The following is a 24,615-nucleotide window of genomic DNA, read 5'->3' as shown; positions in this document are numbered from 1 at the left end:
AACTGAGGCTTTGAAAGGTCACAGTATGTCTGTGTGGGGGGGGGAGGCCATGACTCCCAAAGTATCCAAGTGGCCCCCAAAGTCATCCATAATCAATAAAGAAGTATGACTTAGACACCTATATTATGTTAATTATTGTTGTTAAGTCACGTCAGACTCTGTGACCCCTAGGACTGCCGATCTAAAGACAAAATCAGAACACTCCCTGTCCTCAAAGAACTTACATTCTGGGGGTGGGGGGATGACCTGGTCACATCTAAGAATATAGGATCCCAGGCAGTTTGGGGAAGGAGGGCATGGCAATCAGGAATAATACTTCTGCCGTCTCAGTCAGAGTTTGGGGAAAGGAAAGGGTTTCCACTTCCATAAGAACTGACCAAGAGCCTGGGCACACAAAGACAGGCTTGTAATCCTAATGCATTATTTTTATATGTTCTTTCTTTGGGGGGTTGGGGGGGATCTGGACTTCCCTGTGCATAAACTCCCTCTACCAAGGTGGGTCTGCACCTGCCTCGGGCACACAGAGGTGAGACTCGCTGAGGGTCACCCAGGCAGTAAATGTCAGACACTGGTCTTCAGTCACCAAGCTGTATGGCCTCTCTCTCTCTCTACAAATCTGAATTACTATCAGAGAGGAAAGAAACCTTCCCTTTCTCCCTCTAAATCGTGTAGGTTCAAACAAGAAAATATGGACTGTTTCTGGGTGGCCCAGAGAGCACACCAGCTGCCTGGGCTGTGGTCATGGTGGCTTTGGGGAAGCCGTCCCCCATTGCCCACATTCCACCTGAATCTGCAGGAGATGCTGGCCAGAATCTCAGCCACAGCAGCGGGTGTGCTGCTTCTCCCACTGGGATTCACACCCAAGAGGACAGCTCCCTCTCCTGCAAGGCTTCTGCGGTACCTACGCATGTCCAGTGACAGCTGGGTCACTCAGGTGTGCTGATGGGTGCGAGGAGGGAGAAACGAGAGACCCCAGAATGCTTTGGGGACTGTCCTCCAGACCCAGTTCCTCTCCCCAAGTTTTAACCTCTAGACATAAAACTGAGGGAGTCACCAGGGCCTACCTGAGAATGACAATAAGTGCCAATGTTCTACCCAAGCCTCTGTTTCCTGTTTGGCCACAAAACTCTGAATTTTCATAGAGATTCAGCTCCCACCCCCCAAAAAAATGTAGTAAGTAAGGATCCACAGGACCCAGGCAGACCTTCCCCACTTTTCTGAGTGGGAAATGTGGACAGAATACTGTTCTATTTGCTTTGGAAAACTTCCTTTTAAACAGAACCATAAAAAAACAAAAACAAGTTGAGGGAGCAGCTAGATGGCACAATGGATAGAGTAATCGGCCCTGGAATCAGTAGGACCTGAGTTCAAATCTGGCCTGAGGCACGTATTAGCTGTGTGACCCTGGGTACGTCACTTAACTCTGACTCCCTAAAAAAATAAATAAATAAAAATTTAAAAAATAAGTTGAGTGCAGGTGAAGCCTGGGATAAGCCCCAGGTGTTAGTTACTATGTACAGGTATAAACCATCAGAGACCCACCCCTCCCATTTAGGCCATCCTCATCCGCTCCAACTTGTTCCAACAGCAGCTTCAACCCTACCCGGACCCCTGAGTGAGTCAGTGTGTGAACAGATGGAGACCCCCCAAGACCTGGTCCACATCCACCGGGATATCCTGATGGATGGATATCAGAGCCAGGCCTGTGAGTGGGTTTCCCTTCCCCGGGTTCCTCTGCCACATTTTGGCCCTCTGCAGCGCCCGGGAGGACCGCTCCCCGGGGGGGACGCTGATGGGCATGGTGGCCAGGATGGAGAGGGCCGCATTGATGCTGGGGAAGCAGACCGGGTTCAGGTGCTGCAGGGTACCCAGGAGGCTACTGGGCCGATCCTCCCTGGGTACTTCTGTCCAGTTCGCTCTCCAGCTCCGCAACTCTAGGCAAAAGCTGTCCAGGCTGGGGAGGTCCCCGCGGAAGGCCTCGTAGACAGCTGCTTCCGCCTCCTGGCCGTCCAACAGAGGCAGCTTGTCCGGGATGAGGTACTGGACCAGGAAGCGGGGACAGCTGTCCAGCAGCTGCTCCTGGAGCTCAGAAATGGCGTGGTCCAGAAACGGGATGAACAAGGACGTCCGATAGCCCTCCCGGAGGTCCTGGGCGCCGAAGGCCTCAGGGGACGCCAGCCTGCCGCACGTCAGAGGCGGGGACTCCTTGACCCCGACACCGGCAGCTAAGAGTCTCACATCGTCATAGAGTGACTCGAACGCGGGGTCCTCCTTGTCCTGCATTTTCCGGAACCTCTGAAGGAGGAGATTCGCCTCTTCTGAGAGACGGATGAGATCAGCGTCCACCCGTTGAGGGTGCAGGTCCAGGTGAAGGGCCTTGGTGCACGAAAGGACGAAGGCAACACAGACCAGGGTCACCAGGAAGTCAAACTTGGTGATGGAATAAAAGAGCCTTTCGGCCTCACCGTCATCCTCCGCCAGCGTCTGCAAGGCCTCGAGGACCTGGGCGTACTCGTCTCGGAAGGAGCTGAGCACGTCGGCAAGGTGAGGATGCCGGGGGCCAGCTGTGCCCCAGACCTTCTCTGTTCCGTCTTCCTCATCCTCCTCCCCAGGGTCGCTATCATCACCCAGGAAGGCCCTCAGTGCCAGGGGCCAAGGACCGAGGTGCTCTGCAGAGGACTTCAACACCAGGGAAATTCTGCTCAGCGTGTCTAGTAACTTGGTGACCGGACGCAGGACGCAGGAGCGGATGACAGCCGCGGTCAGCTGGTGCATAGCAGAGGCTGAGCAGACAGCCTCGGGAAAGAGCTCGTGGATCCCTGCCCACTGCCCCCTGCGGGGGCAGCCCCCCCGGTGGCCGTAGCCCCGCAGGAGCTCCTTCTGCAGACCCCAGGCCGTCACCCTCTGCAGAAAGAGTTCAGACAGGCTCTCCGCCGCCTCCCCGGACGCCTCCACAAAGTCAACGGGGTCCTCACGGATCTCCACCGGGCCTCCTTCAGGGCGATGCACATAACGCAGGGAGAGCGAGAGGGAGACGTTCTCCTTGGTGGACGGTTCCGAGCTCCCGCCGACGATAAGACTGAAGAACCCAGCCGCCTTGACCCTGGCCAGGACCCTGCTCTGGATCTGAAGGCCGGTCAGCCTGATGAGCTCTTCCAGTGTGTGTTCTGAGGCTTCGGGGGCAGCACAGGGGCCGCCTTTCAGGCTCTCCTTCCACAGAGGGTCCAGCTCGGCCATGTAGCGACAGAGGGTGGACAAGGTCTTGGCGACGGCGGGCCTCGGGCCCAGCGTGATGTCGTGCCTGCCGCAGAGCAGGATGAGCTTGATCATCTGCTTCAGGGGGTGCTGGCCCCGCTCACTCAGTTGCTTCTTGCGCTCCAAGGCCGCGAAGGCCTCCGTCTTGACCGCGGCCTGGCCGTGCTCCTTGGACCTGCTGTGCCTCTCCAGGATCTTTTTGCTGTTGGACCAGTCCTTCAAAGGGGCGGACACCAAGATGGCCTCCTTGTTGCTGTTAAACACAAAGCAGGGCCCGCAGAAGACGCCGTCAAGGTGCCGGGAGTAGTGGGCAAAGGGGTAGTCCTGCAGGAGCTGGGCGCTGCAGCGCCGGTACTTCTGGCTGGCGCCCGAGCCCATCAGCCTCCTAGGGAACTGGAAGTTGGAGGGGGGCAGCCACCGGCCGGCCAGGATGCCCCTCCTCTGCCTGTGGGTCAGGCTCTGGCGGTTCAACAGGCCGATGTCTTCCCCATCAGGGGCCCCCTGGGCAGCCCCAGTGCTGGCCACTCCCAGAGGCACCTGCGTGGTGACTGAGAGGTCCAGCGCCTCCCCGCTGAGGGGCTGCTCCTGGCCATTGGGCTCCATCTCCTGCTCGGCATCGGGGTCCTCGTGCCTGCCAACAGAAAGAGGAAACAGAGCCGTGACTCCCCCCCTGCCTCCGGGGAGCCGGCCTCGGTCTCCCCACATGACCCGAGGTGACCCTCGGGGGTAACTTACAGGTCCAGTGAGCACGAGGGGGCTCTGGGCAGCTTCTGGGCCCCCTCTTGGGCCGGACTGGACATCTTCCTCTTCTGGGCGCCCGACACCTGCTTCCTCTGCAGGGCTGGCTCCTCCATCCCACGCTGGGAAGAAAACAAGGCACACTCACCCGTGGGTCCCACCTATCTGACGCCAGGGGCGTAGTGGGCATGGCCAGGATGCCAGGGACCTGGTCAAACCCAACCCCAGGGGGCCCACGCCAGATCTGGAATCTGGGATCTGGGTTCCAGTTGTGCCCCAGCTATGACCTTGGACGAGTCCCTTAGCCTCAGTTTCCCCATCTGTAAAATGGACCCCTGGGGTCCTTGCCAGCTCCAAACCCTGTCTACACCCTCTTTTTTGGGAGGAAGGGAGAAGCAAGGGAGGGAGGGAAAGGCGAAGAAGGGGGGCAGAGGCTTCCCCTCCTAATCCCACCGAAAGCATCCCCATAATTGGGAAGGAGGGGCACCCCCTTTTACAGGTGAGAAGTCCCAGGCACAGAGAGGGTGAGCGACTTGCCCGCCGCCACACAGCACGTGCTCCGCCCGTGCCCTGCGCTCTCCCAGGCCCGCGCCCCCAGCTCCCATGGGTGCACCCCGCTCCCTGCAGGAAGCGCTGCCGGGGTCCCACCTCCGCGCCCTTGCCTCCCTCGCTCACAGCCCGCCTCGCCTCACAGCCCGCCTCGGCGCTTTCCCGGGAACTGCTTAGCGCACGGCGCAAGCGCACCGGATGCCACTTCCAGAGCCCCGGAGGCGGGGCGGGGAGGCGGGCGCTCTCAGGCCACGCCTCCGAGCGTCCTTACGTCACAACGCTGTTGCCGTGCCATGTTTGTTGGGTAACGTCCTTCCCATTCAATGACTGAATGGATGAGGCGCACTTGAAAAGGGGGGCGTGGCGACGTGGTGGCGTCACGCTGGGCGTGGTCTGTCTTGGACCCGGGCAAAGAACTCTGAACTACAAGTAGAGAGAGGGCTTGGAGTTTGAATTCTGCCTCTGCTACTTCCTTCCTTTGTGGCTTTGGGCAAGGAGGTGTGCTTGAATTAGGGCTTAGAGATCACTGAGCCCTGCACCCATCCTCCTTATTTTAAGCAGAGGGACACTGAGGCACAGGGGAGTGACTAATCACAGGTGGAACCAGCTAGTAAGATTTGAACCTGACCCAAGTGCAGTGCCCCAGCCACAGTAACTCATGCTCAGTTCAGTCCAGTTCAGCAAACCCTAATTAAGAGCTAGCCAAGATACGGAGAGGACCACTATGGCCCCTTGCACGTGGAGAGCATCTGGATATGGCGCGAGCTTGAGTATTTACAAAATTCAGTCGCAACCCAAGCTGATTTGGGCAGCTCACGATCCGAACTGAGGTTTCCAGGCATCCTGGAAAAAAGGCCAGACACAAATTCCTCCCCCTGCCCTTTAAGGCTGTCCACAGTCTGAGTCAAGCCGCCTTTCCGAGCTGTGTCCTAGGCCTCAGCTTCTCCACCTTCTGGCCACGCTGGGGTTCCCGGCGGGCCCCTAGACTACTTGTGCCATCCCCCATCTCCTGCACCCAGGTTGTCCTCCGGGACTGGGATGCCCTTCCTCCCCACCTGTGCCTCTTTTGATCCTCTGTGCCCGTCAAGACTTACAATGCAGGTGCCCCTTACTGCAGAAAACCTTTCCTAATCCCACAGATCTGAGGGCTTGCTTCTTCTCAAATTAGGTTTTCTTCCTTTCTCTTTACACCCAATGTTTCTCCCAGTAGAATTTTAAGCAGGGACTATTTCGACCAGCCACTCGGTCACTCAGTGAGCATTTATTGAGTGAGGTAATGAGGGCCTGCTCCAGGTAGGGGCAGGGTCAGAGAGAAGGGAGCCTAAGGGAGATGTAAAGGTGTTTGGGGTGTTCAGGGAGCACCAGCACCTCAGGTGTGACCTCTGGTGTCTACCCGTCACCCAACTGCAGCACGTGTATCAGCTAGACCTGGTAAAACTGTCCTGGCAGATGTACTGCACCAGGTTCAGGGTAACCAATCATCAGTGAGTTAGTGGGCTGTCTACCCCAAGCACGTGGAGCTTCTGGTAGAACGGGCAGATGAGAACAATATGTTCCAACAGGCAGTGAAGCAGGCAGCAGATGGTGGGGGTTTGAGGACAGTGTAAGGCTGAACTGGTTTAAGGGCCGACAGCCTGGGAAAGAACTGAGGGGTTAGGGGTGGAGGATGAAGGATAGATCAGGATGGACAAGAAGAGGGAGAAGGGGAGCGTCACTCGTAATGGTCCGATAAAGGAGTATCAGAGTTCTTCAGCACAGAAGTGGGCCGTGTGGGTCCAAAGGGAGGGAGGGGAGCCAGCCCAGCTGTGCCCCAGGCCCTTGTCAGACCGCCCCTAGAATACTGTGCTCTGCTCTGGGGCTGCGGGTGTTATTTGTAGGATGAAGTCGTCCTTGTGGTGCGCTGACCTTCTCTGGTGCTGGCCTCACACTGGGGTGAGGAGGTGGCCCCCAGGCAGGGTGATGGACAAAATGGCATCCTGCAGGGCTCAAGCCAGTGAGATTCGGACCGAATCCTCCCCAGTTAGGACAATGAGTTTCTCATACCCTACTGCCTCAAGCTGCTTCTAACTCCCAAACTGTCCATGCTGATCATTCCTTGACCAAAAGTTGGCCTACTTTACAGCCACAACTAGGAATATTGTCCCCTGTGGCAAAAAGAGTTGCGGTGGTGGGGCAGGTGCCCGGGAGACTGAGGACAGTCTGGCTACAATAACGCTGGCAAGGAGGTAACCAGACCCATAGACCTTGGAGAGTTGGGCTTGAGGGGAGGAGGCCCCTCAGGAGCTGCCGGTCAGTGGCTGAAAGGGCCAAGCATGGGTCCTGCCACGTCGATGCCCTGGAACAAGCCCCCAGTTATCTCCAGTTAGTCATTATTTTGCTGCCTGGCTCCCATCTACAGATAACTGTGAAATGCCCCCGAGCTTGGGCAGCTGGATTTAACTTCAGGGGCAGAGGAGAAAACAGAACTGAGGAAGCCCCTGCTAAGGCTCTTCACGGCAGAGCCTGGGCTCCCTGCACCTCAGGGGCTGAACCGGGATTTAGTCTGTGCCCCTCCCTGACTCCTGGGGGAGTCGATAAGTAGCTTTTATGTAGCACTTTCAGGTTTGCAAAGCACTTTACGTACAGGATCCCATTTGATCCTTGCAGCAACCCTGGGAGGTAGTCTGTGTCTGGATTTGAACTCTGCTCTTCCTGCTCTTCTGCGGCTTGGTGGTAAAGTGGATAGAGCACTGGAATCAGGAAGACATCCTTCTGAATTCAAATCCAGCCTCTGAGGCTGATAACACTTATCAGGGATGTTATAACAGGGTATAGACTGGACTGACTCAGTCACTCCACTACTATTAAGTGCCTGCTGAACTTGCCCTCAGGGGGCTTCCACTCTACTTCTCCTAGGATTCTTCGACTTCTTTTGAGCATTTTCCGACGTTGGGCAGTGTCTGCGTTTTGTTTTGTTCTGTTTTCTGTGGGAAGGAGGCTGATTCCCCACCCCGGCCCAAGAAGGTAATCGTGAAATCGCAAGCATTTATGTGGTACCTACTACATACTAGCGGTGAAGCCTAGGTACCCTTTCTCAGAATAAAGTATTTAAATGCATAACATAAAACGCCCAGGATTACAAGGAGGCCAGCTAGGCTGAAATGAAATCAACACTTTTTTAATGCCAGGGGCCCACTGGATCGTAAGCTCGCTTCTGTGTTTGCTGGTGGATCCCACGTGACGCAGAGCCAGAAACGCCCCCCCCCCCCCAAAGTCTGGATGGCCTCTTCCAGCCCTTCCAGGTCTTTCCCAAGACAGGAACCTAAGAATCACCCTGGGACGCTCCGAGGCCCACTGAAGTCATGTGGAGTTGCCCTCGTGAGGGCATAAATGTCCGGGTACAGTTGGGCGCACGCGCAGACGCGGCACCACGCCCAGTCATCGCTCTTCCAGGTGTCGTAAGAGTTGTTTCAGACTTCCTCACCCCGCCCACTGAGTCGGAAGCGAGCTTCTCTCAGTGCGCGTGCGTCGAAACTAGACGCCTAGCCAATCAGAGTCTATTACGACTCCTGTACGCGCCCGCCGGCGTGGGGCGGGAGCTGCATTCTGCACGTGCGCAGTCCCCTGCAGGCCCTTCCTTCTCGTTCGGCGCCGCCAACATGGTGAGTAGGAGCGGGCTGGGGCTCCGGGCCTCGGGGCTCGGGAGGGCCTGCCGCGGGGTCGCTCGTGGGGGCGCCGGGTTCCGAGAACCCAGCAGGCGGTCGCGGGGAGGACCTGATGGTGGGAGGGAGCCTGGAGCCGCGGCAGAGCCCACGGGGCGAGGGCGCGTTCCCCGGCTCCCGGCGCGTGCGGGGAAGCCGGGGTCGGGGCCCCGACCGGGACTTAGGGCGCCTGCGCGGGGCCCCGCCGGGTCGTGGTGCGCCTGCGCGGGGCCAGGGTGGCCTAGCCTCGATCTGGCTCAGCTCTCGGGCCACGCGGACCCTGGGGCGGAGAGCGGAGGGTCGGGGGGAGACCGCCGCGCCCTGCCAGAGGGCCGAAGAGGGGGTCTCGGGCAGCGGCCCCGGGATCATGCGCTTATCCCGGTGCTACTAAGTGTCGGTCGGGATACCCAGAAAGGTCGCGATAATCGTGACCTCCCGGAGCTCGCTCTAATAAGGGAGGAGCGTGCAAGCGGTCACCTCCAAACCCGATAGGACGGGCTGGAACGGAGGGGCTTCGGAGGCTTCCGAGGAAAGTGGAGGCTCAGCGGTTAATGGCGTTGCCTAAGGCACCGGGGTGCGGGCTGGAGGGTCCTCTTCACCCCGAGCCCAGACCTCCTTCCTCTGCCCTCGGAATGCTTCTTGATCGCCTTTCCTGGAGGAAGGAAAGCCTCGGAGGGAAGTGCAGGGAGGCTTACCCCTTTTACAAATGGGGAAACTGACGCCAGCTGAACGAAGTTCAGTTAAGTGACCAACTGAACGAAGAGCTTAACAGGTTTTAAGTGAGAGGCCCTGGGTTTAAAACTTTGACTCCATGCATAGGGGCCTGAACAGCGTTGGTCTAGGCTCCCCGGCCCTGGTTAGAGCTTTAGGCCGTAGGAGATCTGTTGCTCCATCATTTTAACACACTTGTCCAGCTCCTTTACTTAACTTGACATTTGTTAGTGGCTGCTGCATTAGTTTAAGTCTTTATATTTTTGTTTAACAGTAGTCCTAATGTTTTTTTTTTCTCCCCCCTCCCCCCCCAAACAGGTATTCAAGCGCTATGTGGAAATTGGCCGGGTGGCCTACATTTCCTTTGGGCCACATGCCGGCAAGCTGGTGGCTATTGTGGATGTTATTGATCAGAACAGGGTAGGTTTATGTAAACATTGGTTTTCCATAGGTGTTCGATATTGCCCAAAGTGTCAACCGCCAATAACACTTTGTATTCTTTAAGCCATCCTCACATTGTTTTTGAGTTTCACCACAACACTTGCAATCTAGATTGCATTATTCCAGTTTTTGGTCCACAACTCTTAAACTGCCCTTCATCTGTTGACAACTTCAAGTCAAGTCATTATTACGTAGTACCTACTCTGTGCCAGCTACTGTACTAAGCATTGGAGATCGAGAAAAGCAAAAGACAATTTCTGCCTTCAAGCAGCTCATGCACTAGTGAGGGAGGCAGCGTGCAAACACGTATGTGCTAACTACTGTGGAACTTTACACAAACTGGATAAATTGGAGATAAGTCAACAGAAGAAACTAGTTTTAAGGGGTATCTGGAACATACACATCTGTGGGAGAAGGAATTTTAGGTGGGACTTATAGGAAGCTGGGGAAGGCAGGGGGCGGAGATGAGTGAGAGAATTCCAGGCATGGGGGAAAGTGGGCAGAGGCCACTGTCAGTGGATCAGAGCATGTAGGGTGTGGATTATGAAGGGTTTTGTATTTGTTCCTGCTGTCATGTGGGGAACTGGAGTTATTTAATGGGGAAGAAGGCAATGACATGGTCACAACTACTGACGAAGATCAGGTGAACAGCCCAGTGGAGAATGGGTTGGAGTAGGAAGAGACAAGGCAGGCAAAAAACCCTCACCCCCGCAGCTATTGCAGTAATCTAGGAGCGGGGTGATTGGAGAGTTTGTACTAGAGGAGAGAGAGGGATACATTCAAGAGAACTTTCAAAGGTAAGTGAGAGGGAGGAGTTGAGGAGGACACCTGGATTGTAATCCTGGGTGGCTGAAAGCATACCGTTCACAGTAATGTGAAAGGTAGGAAGAGGGTTGGGAAATGTTAATGACTTAAGTTTTAGACATGTTGAGTTTAAAATGTCTACAGGACATCCAGGTTGAAATGACTGATGAGTAGTTAGAGCTTGGAGGTTGAGAGAGATGTTAGGGCTGTATAAGTGACAATTATGAAAACCGAGAGAATTACATCCATGAGAGCTGATGAGATCAATGAGTGAAATAGTATAGAGGGAGAAGAGGGTCCACCACAGATCATTGAGGGACGCTTTTAATGTGAGTGGGCCTAACCTGGATAAAGATGGAGCAGATGAGCCTGAGAAGGAATGGCCAGTGGGGGGGAGGAAATTAGCAGAAGAGGGTAATTGACGAGATCAAAGGCTGTAGAGAGATGAGGAATTAGGAGGATTAAGAAAAGGTAATTAGATTGGGCAATTTGGTAATTTTAGGAGTTGGAAGCCAGATTTGAGCATTTAGAAGAGAGGAAACAAATAACTATACCTGACCTTGGGTTTAGTCACCAAAGAGCAGAGATATGTGGTTGGTGGGTGGCTATTGGGGGACACCTGGGGATGTTTGCAGGCAATAGGGAAGCTGCCAGGATGTGGGGAGAGATTGAAGATAAGGGAGAATAGAAGTGATAGAGGAAGCAGTCAGCTGGAGGATCTGGGATGGGATCATGTGTGCACAGAGGAAATCCATGTGACCCAGGGGTGAAGGAAAACTGATTTGTAGCTTCATCTTAGAGCATTGATGTGCACTCACTGTTTTATCCATAGTTGTACAACAGACACAACTTTAACTGGGGGTCTTCCTGACTTTTAAGCCACCTTTCCTGTCCTCCATGCCCCCAGAAAGAAACAGGCTCAGAGAGGGTAAGAGATGTACCTAAAGTCACACAGCTTATGAACCTGAGTTAGGACTATAATTGAGGTCTTTACCATACTGTAAAAGACTTAAGATTTCTCAACAGTGTTTTTAACCACAATGTTACTTTGGAGAGGTGATAATCAGGAAATATTCACTCCTTTATTGTGTTGGATACCGTAGGGAATACACAGAAGGTTATACGTTTTAACACTTTGTCATGTGTCTTACATAACTTACCTCATTTGATCCTCATAATCATCCTCTGAGGTAGGTGCTGTTATTGTCTCCATTTTTTTTTTCAGGAAACTGAGACAGATTCAGGGTAAGTGACTTGCCCAGGATATTACAGAGACAGTGTCTGAGGCCAGATTTGAATGAACTGATCCCAAATCCAACACTTATCTGCTATACTGTATCACTGAGCTGAGGACTTAAGGTGCCACACATTTTGAATTATGAGGCCTGCAATTTAGTCCATCCTTAATCATTCAGTATTTATATGTCTCTCTGGTACAAGGCAGGGAGGGTACAAAGGTAAAAGGGATTTAGCATCTAGTGGAGAAGAGAAATCATACACAGAGCCATGCTTTGGAGTAGAATACAAATCCATAAAACAGGAGGTGGCAAATCCCATCCATACATCCATCCTGATCTGACTCACCATGTCACTACCCTTGTCGTCTCTCACCCTGGTATTTTATAAAGACAGATCTGACCAGGTCAGTTTACTACTCTCAGATCTTCCCATTGCATTTAGGATAAAAATAATCTGGAATCAATGTTTCCACAGTGCCACCTTTCCAGCTTTATTTCATATTACTTTTATCCACTTCTCAACTCAGCCTTCTGTCCCCCACTACATTCCCACACGCATTCCCATGCCTTCTGGCATCTCATTTCTCTGTCAAAATCTCCAAGAACTTCAACTCCCAGGTTAGGTGCCATCTCCTTAACCCTCCTTGGTCCCCCCAGCCCAGTGTTTTCACCCTCTGATTTTCCTGGACCACTTTCATCTGAAGGGATGCTTTGTTCTTGTCACCCCCATTTTGTGTTATACCGATCTGTCTAGCAGATTAGAAGATCCTTGACAGTGGAGACTGTCATTTTTAAAATGTTTGTTCCAGCACTTAATGGAATGATGAATAAGTATAATAAGTGCTCATCTGTGAAATGGGAATAATAGCACCTGCATCGAAGGGGTGTTGTGAGGACCAAATAAGATAACTGTAAAATGCTTAGCATAGCCTGGCACACAGTAAGTGCTTTGTAAATATTGTTATTAGTTTAAAATTTGGGGCTTGTGAAGTAATAGAGAGTAAATAGTATTTTGCCTGATCTGGAAAAGGAAGTCATGAGAGGAGGATTTCTTTTTTACTCTGCCCTGCTTTTGTGATTTGGGGGGGTAGTGTTAACATTGTAGTGATGTCAGACTTTAGCCAGTGCTGCAGAGCATTCGTTGACTACACTTAGCTGCCAGTTGGGGGCTTGGAAGTATGAATTATCCACAGCATAACCTGACTTGACTATACCTAGAAGCTCATTATGGTGCCCCTTGGCCTTTTAAACTCTCCCAGTGAATTGGATGTTGTTTCCAACTCATTCAGCCAGTGTTGAGGCCCTGCTGTGGAGACCACAGAAGAAATGGAAGCCATGGTTCTGTGCCTGTAATTGTACAGTTCCATTGTGTTTCCTATTCTTTGTGGGGCGCTGTTTGGAAAGGGAGTGCTTCAGTGGTCATTGGACCGTAGTTTGAGCTTCATTTCCCCCTGATATTCCTGTGCCTTGTACAGATGGGACTGGAGGGTGACTGGGTCTTGCCCTTGTCTGTTTTAGGCTTTGGTTGATGGCCCATGCAGTGGTGTGAGGAGGCAGGCCATGCCATTTAAATGTATGCAACTTACGGACTTCGTGCTCAAGTTCCCACACAGGTAACTTTCTCTTCATTGTTTAAACAATATTTATCCGTTTGTTTAATTCAGAAGAACTTGGGGAAATTTCGTTTTTCTCTTCAGTAATATCTGTACATATTTAACTATCTTAAGACTGAATGATGTAAATGGTGGTGTTTGTTTATGGATTTTTCTTTTGCCACTGTAACACTGCAGTGTATTGGGTTCCTTTTCTTAGCTGATGTTTGGTCACTTTCTGAAAGACCATAAGACATTAAGAAAAGCATATGCTGGAGATGCATGTGATGATTATTTAGGGCTCTGAGAGATTACAGTCTTAACTGACATGCACTGGCCAGATTTATGTGGGCAGTCATAACCCTTGCCTCTTGTATTTTGTTTGTTTCATTGTGATACCCCACTTTCTCCATGTGTCATCTTTACCCAAAAGCAACTGGCCTGGTACCGCAAATACAGTGCTGCACACCCTTAGGAAGGGTCTTTAGATCTTCAGTAACAAAATTAGAGTGGATGCCTGGCAGCTGGGCAGTCCACTGATTGGGAGTCTTCACTGCCCCTGCCTGGGATTCTTCATGGGATTATAGTTGCTAGAATAAGATCATTTTAAGATTGTCCTTTCATTTTATAGCTGAAGAAACTGGACCAGGAAGAGGGGAGAGTGAGTTACCTAGGGGCACACAGGCTGGATTCAAATTCAAGTGTCCAGACCCCCAGACCCAGGGCTCCTTTCTGCTTGGCTTGGCTGCATTCTTTGAGTGGTTACTTTGCTTGAGTTTTGCCTGAACAACAGCACACAATTTTCCTTCTGCTTATGTGTCTAGTTCAGAAGACAGCATTTCACTGGCCATACCTCCCAGATTAAATGCTTTCATAAAAGTGTCACTGAGATGACACTTAGTTGTAACCCTGATTTTAGCTTGGTCAGAAGCCCCAGGCCATGTTGCCATTTGTCAGCTGGTTGATCAAGCCGCTTGTGCGTGTGCAAGATTGTGTGTATGTGTGTGACACTACTAGGCACAGGGTATATACAAGGCTAGTGAAGGTACTCATTGAAGAGCCAGCAGAGGATTCATGGCCTCCTGTACGGGGAGAACTCTGTCATTGTCTTCTCGGTCTGGCTCTGAGGGGCCTGCTCAGGGGTGTTGATGGACCTTGCATCTCCTTTGAGCAGGAAGGACTTGTTTTTAAAAGTTAACTCTCTTGATTCTGGGTTTGCTGTATAAAATGATACTTAGTCGGTGTTGAGTGACTAAGCCACAGTGAAGGACCAATTAGCCTGAAGATAGTTTTTAAAAAGAATATCTGTTGCTAAAGAGCTCTGCAGCATCAGGGCTAGTAATAGTTTAATATAAGTTCAAGTACAAGAAATCTGGAATATTGATTAATTTTGTCTTCTCTTTCTAGTGCTCGTCAGAAGTATGTCCGGGCTGCTTGGGAGAAAGAAAAGATCAATACAAAATGGAAAGCCACAAGATGGGCCAAGAAGATTGAAGCCAGAGAAAGGGTATTGATTGGGTGTTGGGTGAGGGGCTTCAAGAGTTCTCCTAACATCTTAGAGGTGTAGAAAAATTAATTTTTTATTTTCTCAACAGAAAGCTAAGATGACAGATTTTGACCGTTACAAAGTCATGAAGGCCAAGAAAATGGTAAGTGATAAGTTTTTTATGTTCTTAAAGTAATAGCTCTGTCAGGGATGTCAGTGCACAACCTTTCCACATGCTCTAAGGTAACCAAGCTACCTGATCTTCACAAACTGGGGCTGCCATTGGCTGTTTCTTAACAACTCATGGCATTTAGATGGGTGTAGGTCTGGGCTTCTGGAAGAGAACTAGGTCTGCCTTTTAAAATGTTACCGAATTGCACGTTCAGAAGTCCTTGTGGCCCAGTGACTGTATTCACGTGATGGCAGATTTATTCCAAGAATTCCTTTCCTCACATTTCTTATCATTAAGTAACATTCTTTCTTGTGAAGACCTTGGAGAGCTCAACTGTTGCTTGTTATAAGTGCACCCTCAGTTGGGAATTGGACCTTGCTGCCTTGGTTTTGTTTACATCCTGACTCTAAAGTGGATCACCTGGCATAATCTTTGCTGGTCTTAACACAGTCGGGACTTAACAGGATCCTTCCTGCCTTTGAGCCTTTCCTGTACATGTAAGGTAGATGAGCCGAGGACATTTGGGTGTGTAAATGGGGGCTCAGAAAACATTGAGCAAGCAGTGATTTCTGTCCTGTTGTAAAACTATTTCAGAGAAACCGAATTATCAAGCATGAAGTAAAGAAGCTCCAAAAGGCGTCTACCCAGAAGGGGTCTCCCAAGAAGGGGGCTGCCCAGAAGGCGCTGGCCGCAAAGGTTTCCGCCAAGAAGGTCCCCTCAAAGAAGGCTGAGGGTCAGAAGGCCGCCCCGGGCCAGAAGGCTCAGAAGGGTCAGAAAGCCTCTGGCCAGAAGGCCCCAGCCAAGAAAGGACCCGCCCAGAAGGGACCTGCCCAGAAAGGACCTGCCCAGAAAACAGCTGCTCCAAAGGCCAAAAAATGAGAGGCTGCCAGAAATCAAATAAAGGTTTTGCTACACACCTAGTGTCGCGATGGTTCTTTGTTGAGTTGGAGTTTAATCTCATGTGATGGAGAGCCAGCCCTTGTCACATCAGTTCAGATGACAGTTCTGCCGCCTCGCAGCTGTGTGACCCTGGGTGCATAACTTACTCATTGGCCCAGTTTCCTCATCCTTAAGACGAGGGCGCTTCTAGCTCTAAATTTATGATCCTAGCTTATCCAACGTAGAAAGGACATATTCGCCCATGGTGTGGGTATGTTCATCCTGAGGAGGGCTGGATGGAGGTGGATGGACAGCTGAGGCTCTTGACGTTGCTGAGTTTTTCAGGCAGTTGCCTGACTGGAGTGGACTACTTAACTAGTGAGCAAAGAAAAGCAGGTTGTGCTGTTGAATGATGCAGGTGTGCGATTGCGTGTTTTTCACATTTGAGATGGGTAAAGTGGTAGCTTTAAATAAGTAAGATTAAATAATGATCTGTTCAAAGTGTCTGGTTATAATGAACTGTCTCAAAATCCCCTTCAGACAGTCAGATCTTTAATATTAATTACCTAGCGTATGCTAGTGTGGTACAGTGGAGGAAGCGCCAGGTCCAGAGTTCAGAAGACATCATCTGAATTGAAATCTGGACTTGGACCCTTGCTAGCTGTGTGATGAGTTGCTTTACCCTGTTTGCCTCCGTTTCCTCATCTATAAAATGGGCTGGAGAAGGAAATGGCAAAACACTCTACTATCTGCCAAGAAAATCCCCCAAGGGGTCAGAAGGGAGATGTGACTGAACAGCTAGTCATAGGACAGAAGCCTGTTATGTGCTTGGCATTGGGTTTAGACAAAAATATCCCTGCTTTTCAAGATTTGTATTCCAATGTGTACGAATATAGACAAATGAGTGGATCCAATATTGTGCAAAATAATTTTAAGAGCATTAACGCTGAGATCAGGAGAGGTCTGCTGGAGTTGGCATTTGAGCTGTTGTGGAGAAGGCCTGGGATTTTAGGAGTTGTGTTGGGGGTGGTGTTGAGGAATGAGTTCCGGATAATGAAACCAACTGGGAAGGGGGGAAAGGCCTTTTTAGCAATGGAGACCAGTAAAGAGACTATACTGTCGTCAAGACTGTGGCAACAATTGTTCTAGAGCAGGTGTGTGAGAACTCCCAGCAGACCAAATGGAGCCAGAGGCAGATTAAAATTAATTGGAAAATGTTTAACAGACGTACAAGATGTTGAGTTAGCTCTGAACCCATTTGAGGTTACCTTGGCAAAGATACTGGAGTGGTTTGCCGTTTTCTTCTCCAGTTTGTTTGACATGACGAAACTGAAGCAAACAGGTAAGTGACTTGGTCAGGGTCACACAGTAACTGAGGCCAGATTTGAATTCAAGATGAGTCTTCCTGACTCCAGGCCTGGCTCTCTCTGCATTATGGCGCTGTCACCTATCTGCCACAGGCACTGCTAGATCGCTAGGGGAGCATCTGAGATGAAGGAAACCCTGAACTCTCAGTGTATATGCCAATGAGAGAAGTAAGGAGATACAGAATACGTATTAAGAGAATAAATTCAAAGTAGTAGTTTGAGGACACTAGCAGTTGAGGGCATCAGGAAAATCTTCAGGTAGAAGGTGTTGCGTCTTGTAGGAAGGTGAGGACGAAGGAGGAAGGACAGTCTGGAGAAGGGATAGTTCTTGCAAAGGCTGGCGGATAGGAGGGAATGCTGGTTTGGGTGAACCGCAGAGTGTGGGAAGAGTTTGGGGCAAGGTTGTAAAAGGCTTTGAGAGAAACAGGAATGTAAATTTTATTCTGGAGGCAATAAAAAGCTACTGGTGTTGGCATTATGGGGAATGAGGTGGTCACATCTGCATTGAAGGGACATCTTCCCTACACATTTTCTTATAGCACCACGGTATTTCATGGACCCCAATTTGTTTAGCTATTCCCCAATCAATGGATATGAAACTCAAGTTTGTTTCCAGTTCTTTGTGACTACAAAAAGTGCTGTGAATATTTGGTTTATGTGAAACCTTTCTTTTTGCCAATGACATCTTTATACTATATGTTATAGAACCTCCTTGTCATTGTCTCTTGGGATTCTGTTCTGGCACCTCTTCTCTTTGTAGTCTGCTTGGTGATCTCATCAGCTCCCATGGATTTAATGACCATCTCTATGCTGCCCACTGTCAAAGGAACTTTTCTGTCCCAGCCTCTAAGTTGATCTCCCATCTTGCATCTCCTTGCCATTACTGCCTTTCAGACATTTTAATTTGGAAGTTCAGTAATATTAATCAGCTCAACATGACCGAAACAGAATTCATTCCCTTTCCACCTTAACCCTCCCTACCTTCTACCATCCCTGTAACTGTAGAGGGCACCACCAATTCTCCCAGGCCCTCAGGCTCACAACCTAGGAGTCATCCTGGACTTCTCAATTCCTCTCCACCTCCATATTCAGTATGGTGCCAAGACCCGTCTATGTCACCTCTGCAGCCTCTCTCGAGTATGCCCCTTTCTCTGACGTGGCCCCCACACTAGTGCTGGCCCTCGTCACCTTATACCTGATTATTGCAATAGCTGCTAGTGGGTCTTGCCTGCCTCAAATCTCTTCCCACGCCAAGCCATTCTCCATTCAGCCACTAAAGTGATTTTCCTAAAGCACAGGCCTGATCATGTCACCGCTTCACTCAATAAATTCCAGTTACTCCCTACTTCCTGTGTACTTCCTGATTTCCCTGGCTTCAGTTAAGTTCCAACTAAAATCCCATGTTTCACAGGAAACCTTTTTCAACCTCTCTTAATTCTAGTGTCTACCCTCTCTTTTTTACTATTTTTTTTTCTGTATATAGTTTTTCAGTACATATTTGCTTGTCTCCCCCATTTGATTGTAAACTCTTTGAGGGCAGGCAGTCTTTTGCCTTTTTTGTATTCCTAGCACTTAGTACAGTGCCTGGCACGTAGTAGGTACTTAATACATGCTTATTGACTGACTCATCTTTGCCAATTTGCTGGCTGTGAAGTTAAACCACGGATTTATTTTGATTCACGTTTCTCTTATTGGTGATTTGAATAATTGTTTTGTGTAGTTGTTAATAGTTTGCAGTTCTTTTGAGCATTGTTCATATCCTTCATTTATCTATTGAAGGATAGATTTTGGTCTTGTATATTTCTGTTAGTTGTCTATATATCTTATATACCAGACCCTCATCAGAGATATTTGATACAAAAGTTTTTTGCCCAATTGATGGCATCCCTTCTTACCCTAGCTGCATTAATTTTGTTTATGCAAGAGCTTTTCAATTTTATGTAATCACAATTAGCTATTTTATCTTGTGTCATTATGTCTATCCCTTTGGTTTGGTTTGGTTTAGAATTTAGCCCATAGCCTTAATTGTGAAAGGTACTTGATCTCTCTCTCCTTTTTTGAATGGTATAATCTTTAATATCTAAGTCATGTATCCATTTTGAGTTTATCGTTGTAAGATGTTGGTCTAAACTTGGTTTCGGCGAGTTTTCCCAGAAATTATTAGCAACGTAGAGTTCTTTCTTGTTATTTATGATTTTGGGTTTATTGTACGCTAGGTTATTGTGTTCAGTTATTTCTGACTCGTTGTCTATTCCGGTGATCTGTTAGCAAATTTTTTTAAGCTAGTAGCAGATATTTTTGATGATTGCTGTTTAAAATATAGTCTGAGTGCTACTCTCCCTTCAATCCTACTTTTTTCATTATTTCTCTTAATCTAGATATTTTGTTCTTTTAAATAGATTTTGTTTTTATTTTATCTAACTGTAGAATACTTCCTCTGTAATTTGTTATAGTACTTAAGCTAAATTAGCTTAGATAGTAGTGCCATTTTTATTACATTGGCATATTTCAGCTGTGAGCACTGTTTATACCTTCAGTTAAGGTGTTATTTATTTCTTTAATTAAGTTACATTTTGTAATTATTTCTATACTGGTATTGAGTGATTTGGTATATTGGTTCCCTGATATTTTATGCATTTTGTATTTATTTTGAATGTGACTTCTCTTTCTCTTGTGGTTTTTGTCATTGCTATACAAAAATGTGGATTATAATAGATTTATTTTGTCTCCTGCTACTTTGCTGCAGTGATTGTTTAAATTAGTTTCTCTGCTAATTCCCTAGAATTTTTTAAGTGCTTCTTCATTTTGCACCTTTATGTCATCAGCAAATAGGGATAGTTTTGTTGCCTATTTGTCTTTTTATCCTTTTATTTTTAATTTTTCTCTTGTGTTATTGTTACCGCTAGTATTTCTAGAACTGTCAGATAATAGTGGGGAAAAGAACATCCTTATTTTACTCTTATGTATAAGGAAAGCTAATGTTTCATTGTTGCATATAAATGCTAGTTTTGGGGGGGGTTTTATAGAAATTTTTTAATCATTATAAAATGGCTCTTTTTATGGCTATGCTTTGTAGGGTTTTAGCATAAATAAGTGTTGTACTTTGTCAATGGCTTTTTTTCTGCACTTATTGATGTTTTTGAGTGTTTTTGCTTTTTAGTATGATTTTTAATTGATTTTCAAATGTCAAACCATGCTTACCTCCTAAATATTTCTCATTAACAATATTATCCTATAGCTCTTTTTATTTGCTTTCTTCCTGGGTTTAGATATTAAGGTTTTATTTGTCTCTTAAAAGAAATTTGGTAGAGAGACAACATGGTGTGCTGGCTATGGAGCCTGCCTTGGAGCCAGGAAGGTCTGGGTTTAAGTCTTCATGCAGACATTGAATATGTGATCCTGGGCAAGTTACTTAACTTCTCAATGCTCTGGGCAACCATCTAAGACTGTAAGTTACAGAGGTGCCAACCTGCACTGGTAGAGGGAGTTTCCTTGTCTTGGCATCCCCTTATACAATTACATCACAGGTCCAGTCTTTATCTTCTTTCTCCAAAAGGAGTGTGGTAGAACCTGTGTGCTTTGTGATAAATATTTTCCATTAACCTCTCCATAGGGGATTCATCCAACTTGATGGAAGCATTTCCCTTACAGACTGGGTGTCTCAGGGGTACCGGTGTGCCACTTGTGTTTTTCCTCTGTTGTATCTAAGCATCATAAGATCTACAGCTTTGAGGAATGTGAGATACCATGCAAGTCAACTGTCAGGTGAAACTGAGGCCCAGAGAGGGGTAAATGACTTGCCTAAAGTCACACAGGTAGTCACTCACCTTCCATTATCATGCCCAGGAGGAGCTAAGCCATTCCACTCTGAACCCCATCTCTTCTTCAGCTAAGCCACTTGAGTCCAGTCTCCAGCCTGCCTCCTCCCACTTCCACCTCTTGGGCTGGAAACTGTCATAAAATCAATGTTACCATTTCTTCTGGAAAGGCTATGTCAATTGTGTCAACCTAGACCGGTGGATCCCAACATTTTTCCCCAGGAACCCCTTTCAACGGGAAAAAAAAAGTTGTAAACTCCCAGGTAATTTAATATGCCACTCATAATATTCTTTTATATTAATTCATTAAGTGCTTATAATAAAATGATAACTTTTGCCCCCAAATTTCTGAATTAAAAATTACAATATGTAATTATAATAATAAAACATAATATTTCATTCTAATTTTGAAGACAAAATATAAAATTAAGAACTAATTATAAAGCAATTAAGAATATTTTAAGTGGGACATTCTCCAAGAATTAAGTAATCTAGCAAGACTGAATATGCTTATTATCTTTAAAACTCCATATTTTCTTTATTTTACAAATTCTGTTGAAAATAAGTAACTGTTAAAATGAAATGAGTACAACTTGGAAGATGTTTGACATAATGTAGTTATCATGTATAACTTAATTTTGATGCTTGACTTTTTTGTTTGAACAAAGTTTGGCTCAACACCAGACAAACAGTCTTAAATTTGGTTCTGCTTTGAATATATTTTTGTATTTTTATTTAAAACAAGAATAAAATGAAAGTGCTCATACAAATATGTGCAGGAAAATGGAAGAAAAATTTTGCAAGCTTGCTGAGAGATAGAAATTCATTTGAAATATTTTGGCAACCTAACCAATTGTCAAAAAATGAAAAGCTAGTTATATAAAATATTTAACTTTTCCACTGGCTAATGACAAGGGCATGTTAAACAATAAAAGTACTTCAAGTTCAATTGCATATATTGTTTCATTTTTAACAATATATAAATTAAGCTTTTAGAGAAAGACTGTCTTCAGATATGACTTTCTTCTCTTCTGTCACTGGCATACTGGCTGTACACCCTTGTAGAAACTCTACTGAATAACTGACCAGCGTCGCCAACCAGTTCATTTGAAAAGTTGCCAGATGGAAGAATAGTAACATAAATAGTAACATAAATGGAGGATAAATTTAAGTTTGGAAAACAGACTTAATACTTTAATGAGAGGCAAGATTCCAGTGCTTAGCACAGTGCCTGGTCCATAGTACGTGCTTAACAAATGTTTGTTGATGGATAAAAGATAAGGTTTGTTTCTGCAGAATTTTCGTAATGGTCCATGGTAGTTTTCAGATGACTTATAATGTGCATGACCAACAACCATGGTCTTCAAACAGCTTGACATTTGCGCTGTAAGAATAAAAGCATTTGTAACATCCTGATCACATGATTACACTGCTGAGGAAATATGATTACTGAGTAACCAAGGACAAGGGAGCTAATCTGCAATGTACAGAACACAAATGAGGATGTATGCATGCATCTGATGATTTATTGGGAATCAGATTGCATTCAAATGTTGAACCTTCATGGTGGTTTGGAAACAACTTGATGACATTGAGAAATTACAAGAAGACGTTATGCTTAAGTCAGAAGAGGTCAGTTTGATGTGATTACTGCACAGAATCCAAAGTCATTGTGGACAGGGTCATGAAGGTTTTGAATCACTGCAGAAACAAACCTATAATGCTTCAAATACATGCGCATATTATTGCAGAGGAAAAATGTATCAGGCATAATTGGCAGTAATTTACTGTTTAAGGCACCATTAAGTAAATTTTATTGTGAATCCCTTGGACCATTTATCATGAACCCACCGTTAAATGGGAACCACTCACCTTGGCCCTATTTCACTCTCCATCTCTGTGACTTCCCAGAACAGGAAAAAACCCTTCTTTGACTACCCCTTTCCCTATGTATGTTGTCTCCTCCTAAGAATGTAAGCCCCTTTGAGGGCACCTATTTTTTTGCTTTTGTACTTGTAGCCCTAGAACTAAAACTTAGCACAGAGCCTAGAACATTGTAAACATTGAATAAATGCTTTTTCATTCATTCATTCAGTACTCAAGGTCAAGTGCTTTTTCTACCATACTGGCTGCCTTTTGTCTCATTGCCTAGCTACTTTTTAGGTCATGCGTGTCTTTGGTAATGTCCTTTATTCTATGTCTTCCATGAAAGTAGTTCAGATGCAAAGTAAGTTTTTTTTTTTAAAGAGTTAATAGTTTTTATCCTAGGTCCCTTCTGGGTTTAAATCTCTGATCCTGTGATTTGTAAGCAGTAGGGAAAGACTAGGGTTACAGGGTTGTTCTTTGCCTTCCTGTGGAGTACAAGCACTTCAGCTCCTCCTGGTGGCTTTTTCATCCTGTAATATGCAGAATTTTAGGTGGAAAAGAATTTATTACTTTCTTTTTCATTTTAATCTACATAGCATCTCATGTGTTAAGTCCTTTTCTCTCCACTGACACACCTACCATCCTAATTCATCCCTTCATCACCTCTTGCATAGACTATTGTAATTGTCTTTTAAAGTTTTTTGTTATTATTTTTTGAGGCAATTGGGGTTGTGACTTGCCTAGGGTCACACAGCTAGTAAGTGTCTGAGTCCAGATTTGAACTCGAGTCCTCCTGACTCCAGGGCTGGTGCTTTATCCTCTAATATGGCTTCTTGCCTCCTCTCCCCACTCCATCCAATCCACCCTCCATTCAGCTGCCAAGGTGGTTTTTCTTTTTTTCCCCACTTAATAGTATTTTCTTTTTTTGCAATTACATGTAAATAGTTTTCAACATTCACTTTTATAAGATTTTGAGTTCCAAATTTTTTTCTCCATCCCTCCCTCCCTTCCCCCACTTCCCCAGGATGGCAAGCAATCTGGCTATACATGTATAATCATATTAAATATATTTCCACATTAGTCATGTTGTGAAAGAAGAAACAGAACAAAAGGGAAAAACCATGAGAAAGAAAAAAAAGGAGAACATAGTATGCTTTGATCTGCATTCAGACTCCATAGCTCTTTCTCTGGAAGTGGATAGCATTTTCCATCATGAGTCTTTTGGAACAGATCATTGCATTGCTGAGAAGAGCTAAACCTATCACAGTTGGTCATTGAACAGTGTTGCTGTTACTGTGTACAATGTTCTCCTGGTTCTACTCACTTCACTCAGCATCAGTCCATACAAGTCTTTCCAGGTTTTTCTGAAATCTGTGCTCATCATTTCTTATAGAACAGTAGTATTCCATTATATTCATATACCACAACTTGTTCAGCCATTCTCTATCCCCTCAATTTCCAATTCTCTGTGCCATCACAAAAAGAGCTGCTATAAATATTTTTGTGCATGTGAGTCCTTTGCCCTTTTTTATGATCTTTTTGGGATATAGACCTAGCAATGGTATTGCTGGATCAAAGGCTATGCACATTTTTATAGTCCTTTGGGCATAGTTGCAAACTGCTCTCCAGAATGGTTGGATCAGTTCATAACTCCACCAACAATGCATTAGTGTTCCAATTTTTCCACATCTCCAACATTTGTCACTTTCTTTTTTTGTCATATTAGCCAATCAGATAGGTATGAGGTAGTGCCTCAGAGTCGTTTTAATTTGCATTTCTCTAATCAATAGTGATTTAGAGCATTTTCTCCTATAACTATAGATAGCTTTAATTTCTTCATCAGAAAACTGCCTGTTCATATCCTTTGACCATTTATTAATTAGGGAATGACTTGTATTCTTGTAAATTTGACTCAGTTCTCTATATATTTTAGAAATGAGGCCTTTATCAGAGACACTGGTTGTAAAAATTGTTTCCCAGCCTTCTGCTTTCAAGGTGATTTTTGTAAGGTGTGGGTCT

At 46.8% G+C, this 24,615-nt stretch overlaps 2 protein-coding genes across 2 annotated transcripts; one reads left to right on the top strand and one right to left on the bottom strand.

Annotated features, from left to right (window-relative positions):
• Positions 1–1,406: 1,406 nt before the first annotated feature.
• On the bottom strand, positions 1,407–8,182 carry LOC114050352 (52 kDa repressor of the inhibitor of the protein kinase-like). Its single transcript, XM_027871947.1, has 5 exons — positions 8,086–8,182; positions 4,889–4,965; positions 4,642–4,785; positions 3,991–4,115; positions 1,407–3,886 (listed from the first exon to the last, which is right to left on the bottom strand). The coding sequence occupies exons 1-5, from the start codon at positions 8,180–8,182 to the stop codon at positions 1,621–1,623; spliced, it is 2,709 nt and encodes a 902-aa protein (XP_027727748.1). The 3' UTR covers positions 1,407–1,620.
• On the top strand, positions 8,062–15,582 carry LOC114050554 (60S ribosomal protein L14-like). The gene is made up of 6 exons (XM_027872335.1): positions 8,062–8,183; positions 9,252–9,353; positions 12,935–13,029; positions 14,416–14,515; positions 14,604–14,657; positions 15,261–15,582. The coding sequence occupies exons 1-6, from the start codon at positions 8,181–8,183 to the stop codon at positions 15,543–15,545; spliced, it is 639 nt and encodes a 212-aa protein (XP_027728136.1). The 5' UTR covers positions 8,062–8,180; the 3' UTR covers positions 15,546–15,582.
• The last annotated feature ends 9,033 nt before the right edge of the window (positions 15,583–24,615 follow it).

Source organism: Vombatus ursinus, unplaced genomic scaffold (genome assembly GCF_900497805.2).
Source record: "Vombatus ursinus unplaced genomic scaffold, bare-nosed wombat genome assembly UNPS02014799.1, whole genome shotgun sequence".
Taxonomy (NCBI): domain Eukaryota; kingdom Metazoa; phylum Chordata; class Mammalia; order Diprotodontia; family Vombatidae; genus Vombatus; species Vombatus ursinus.
This window is presented reverse-complemented; position numbering and strand designations above follow the sequence as displayed.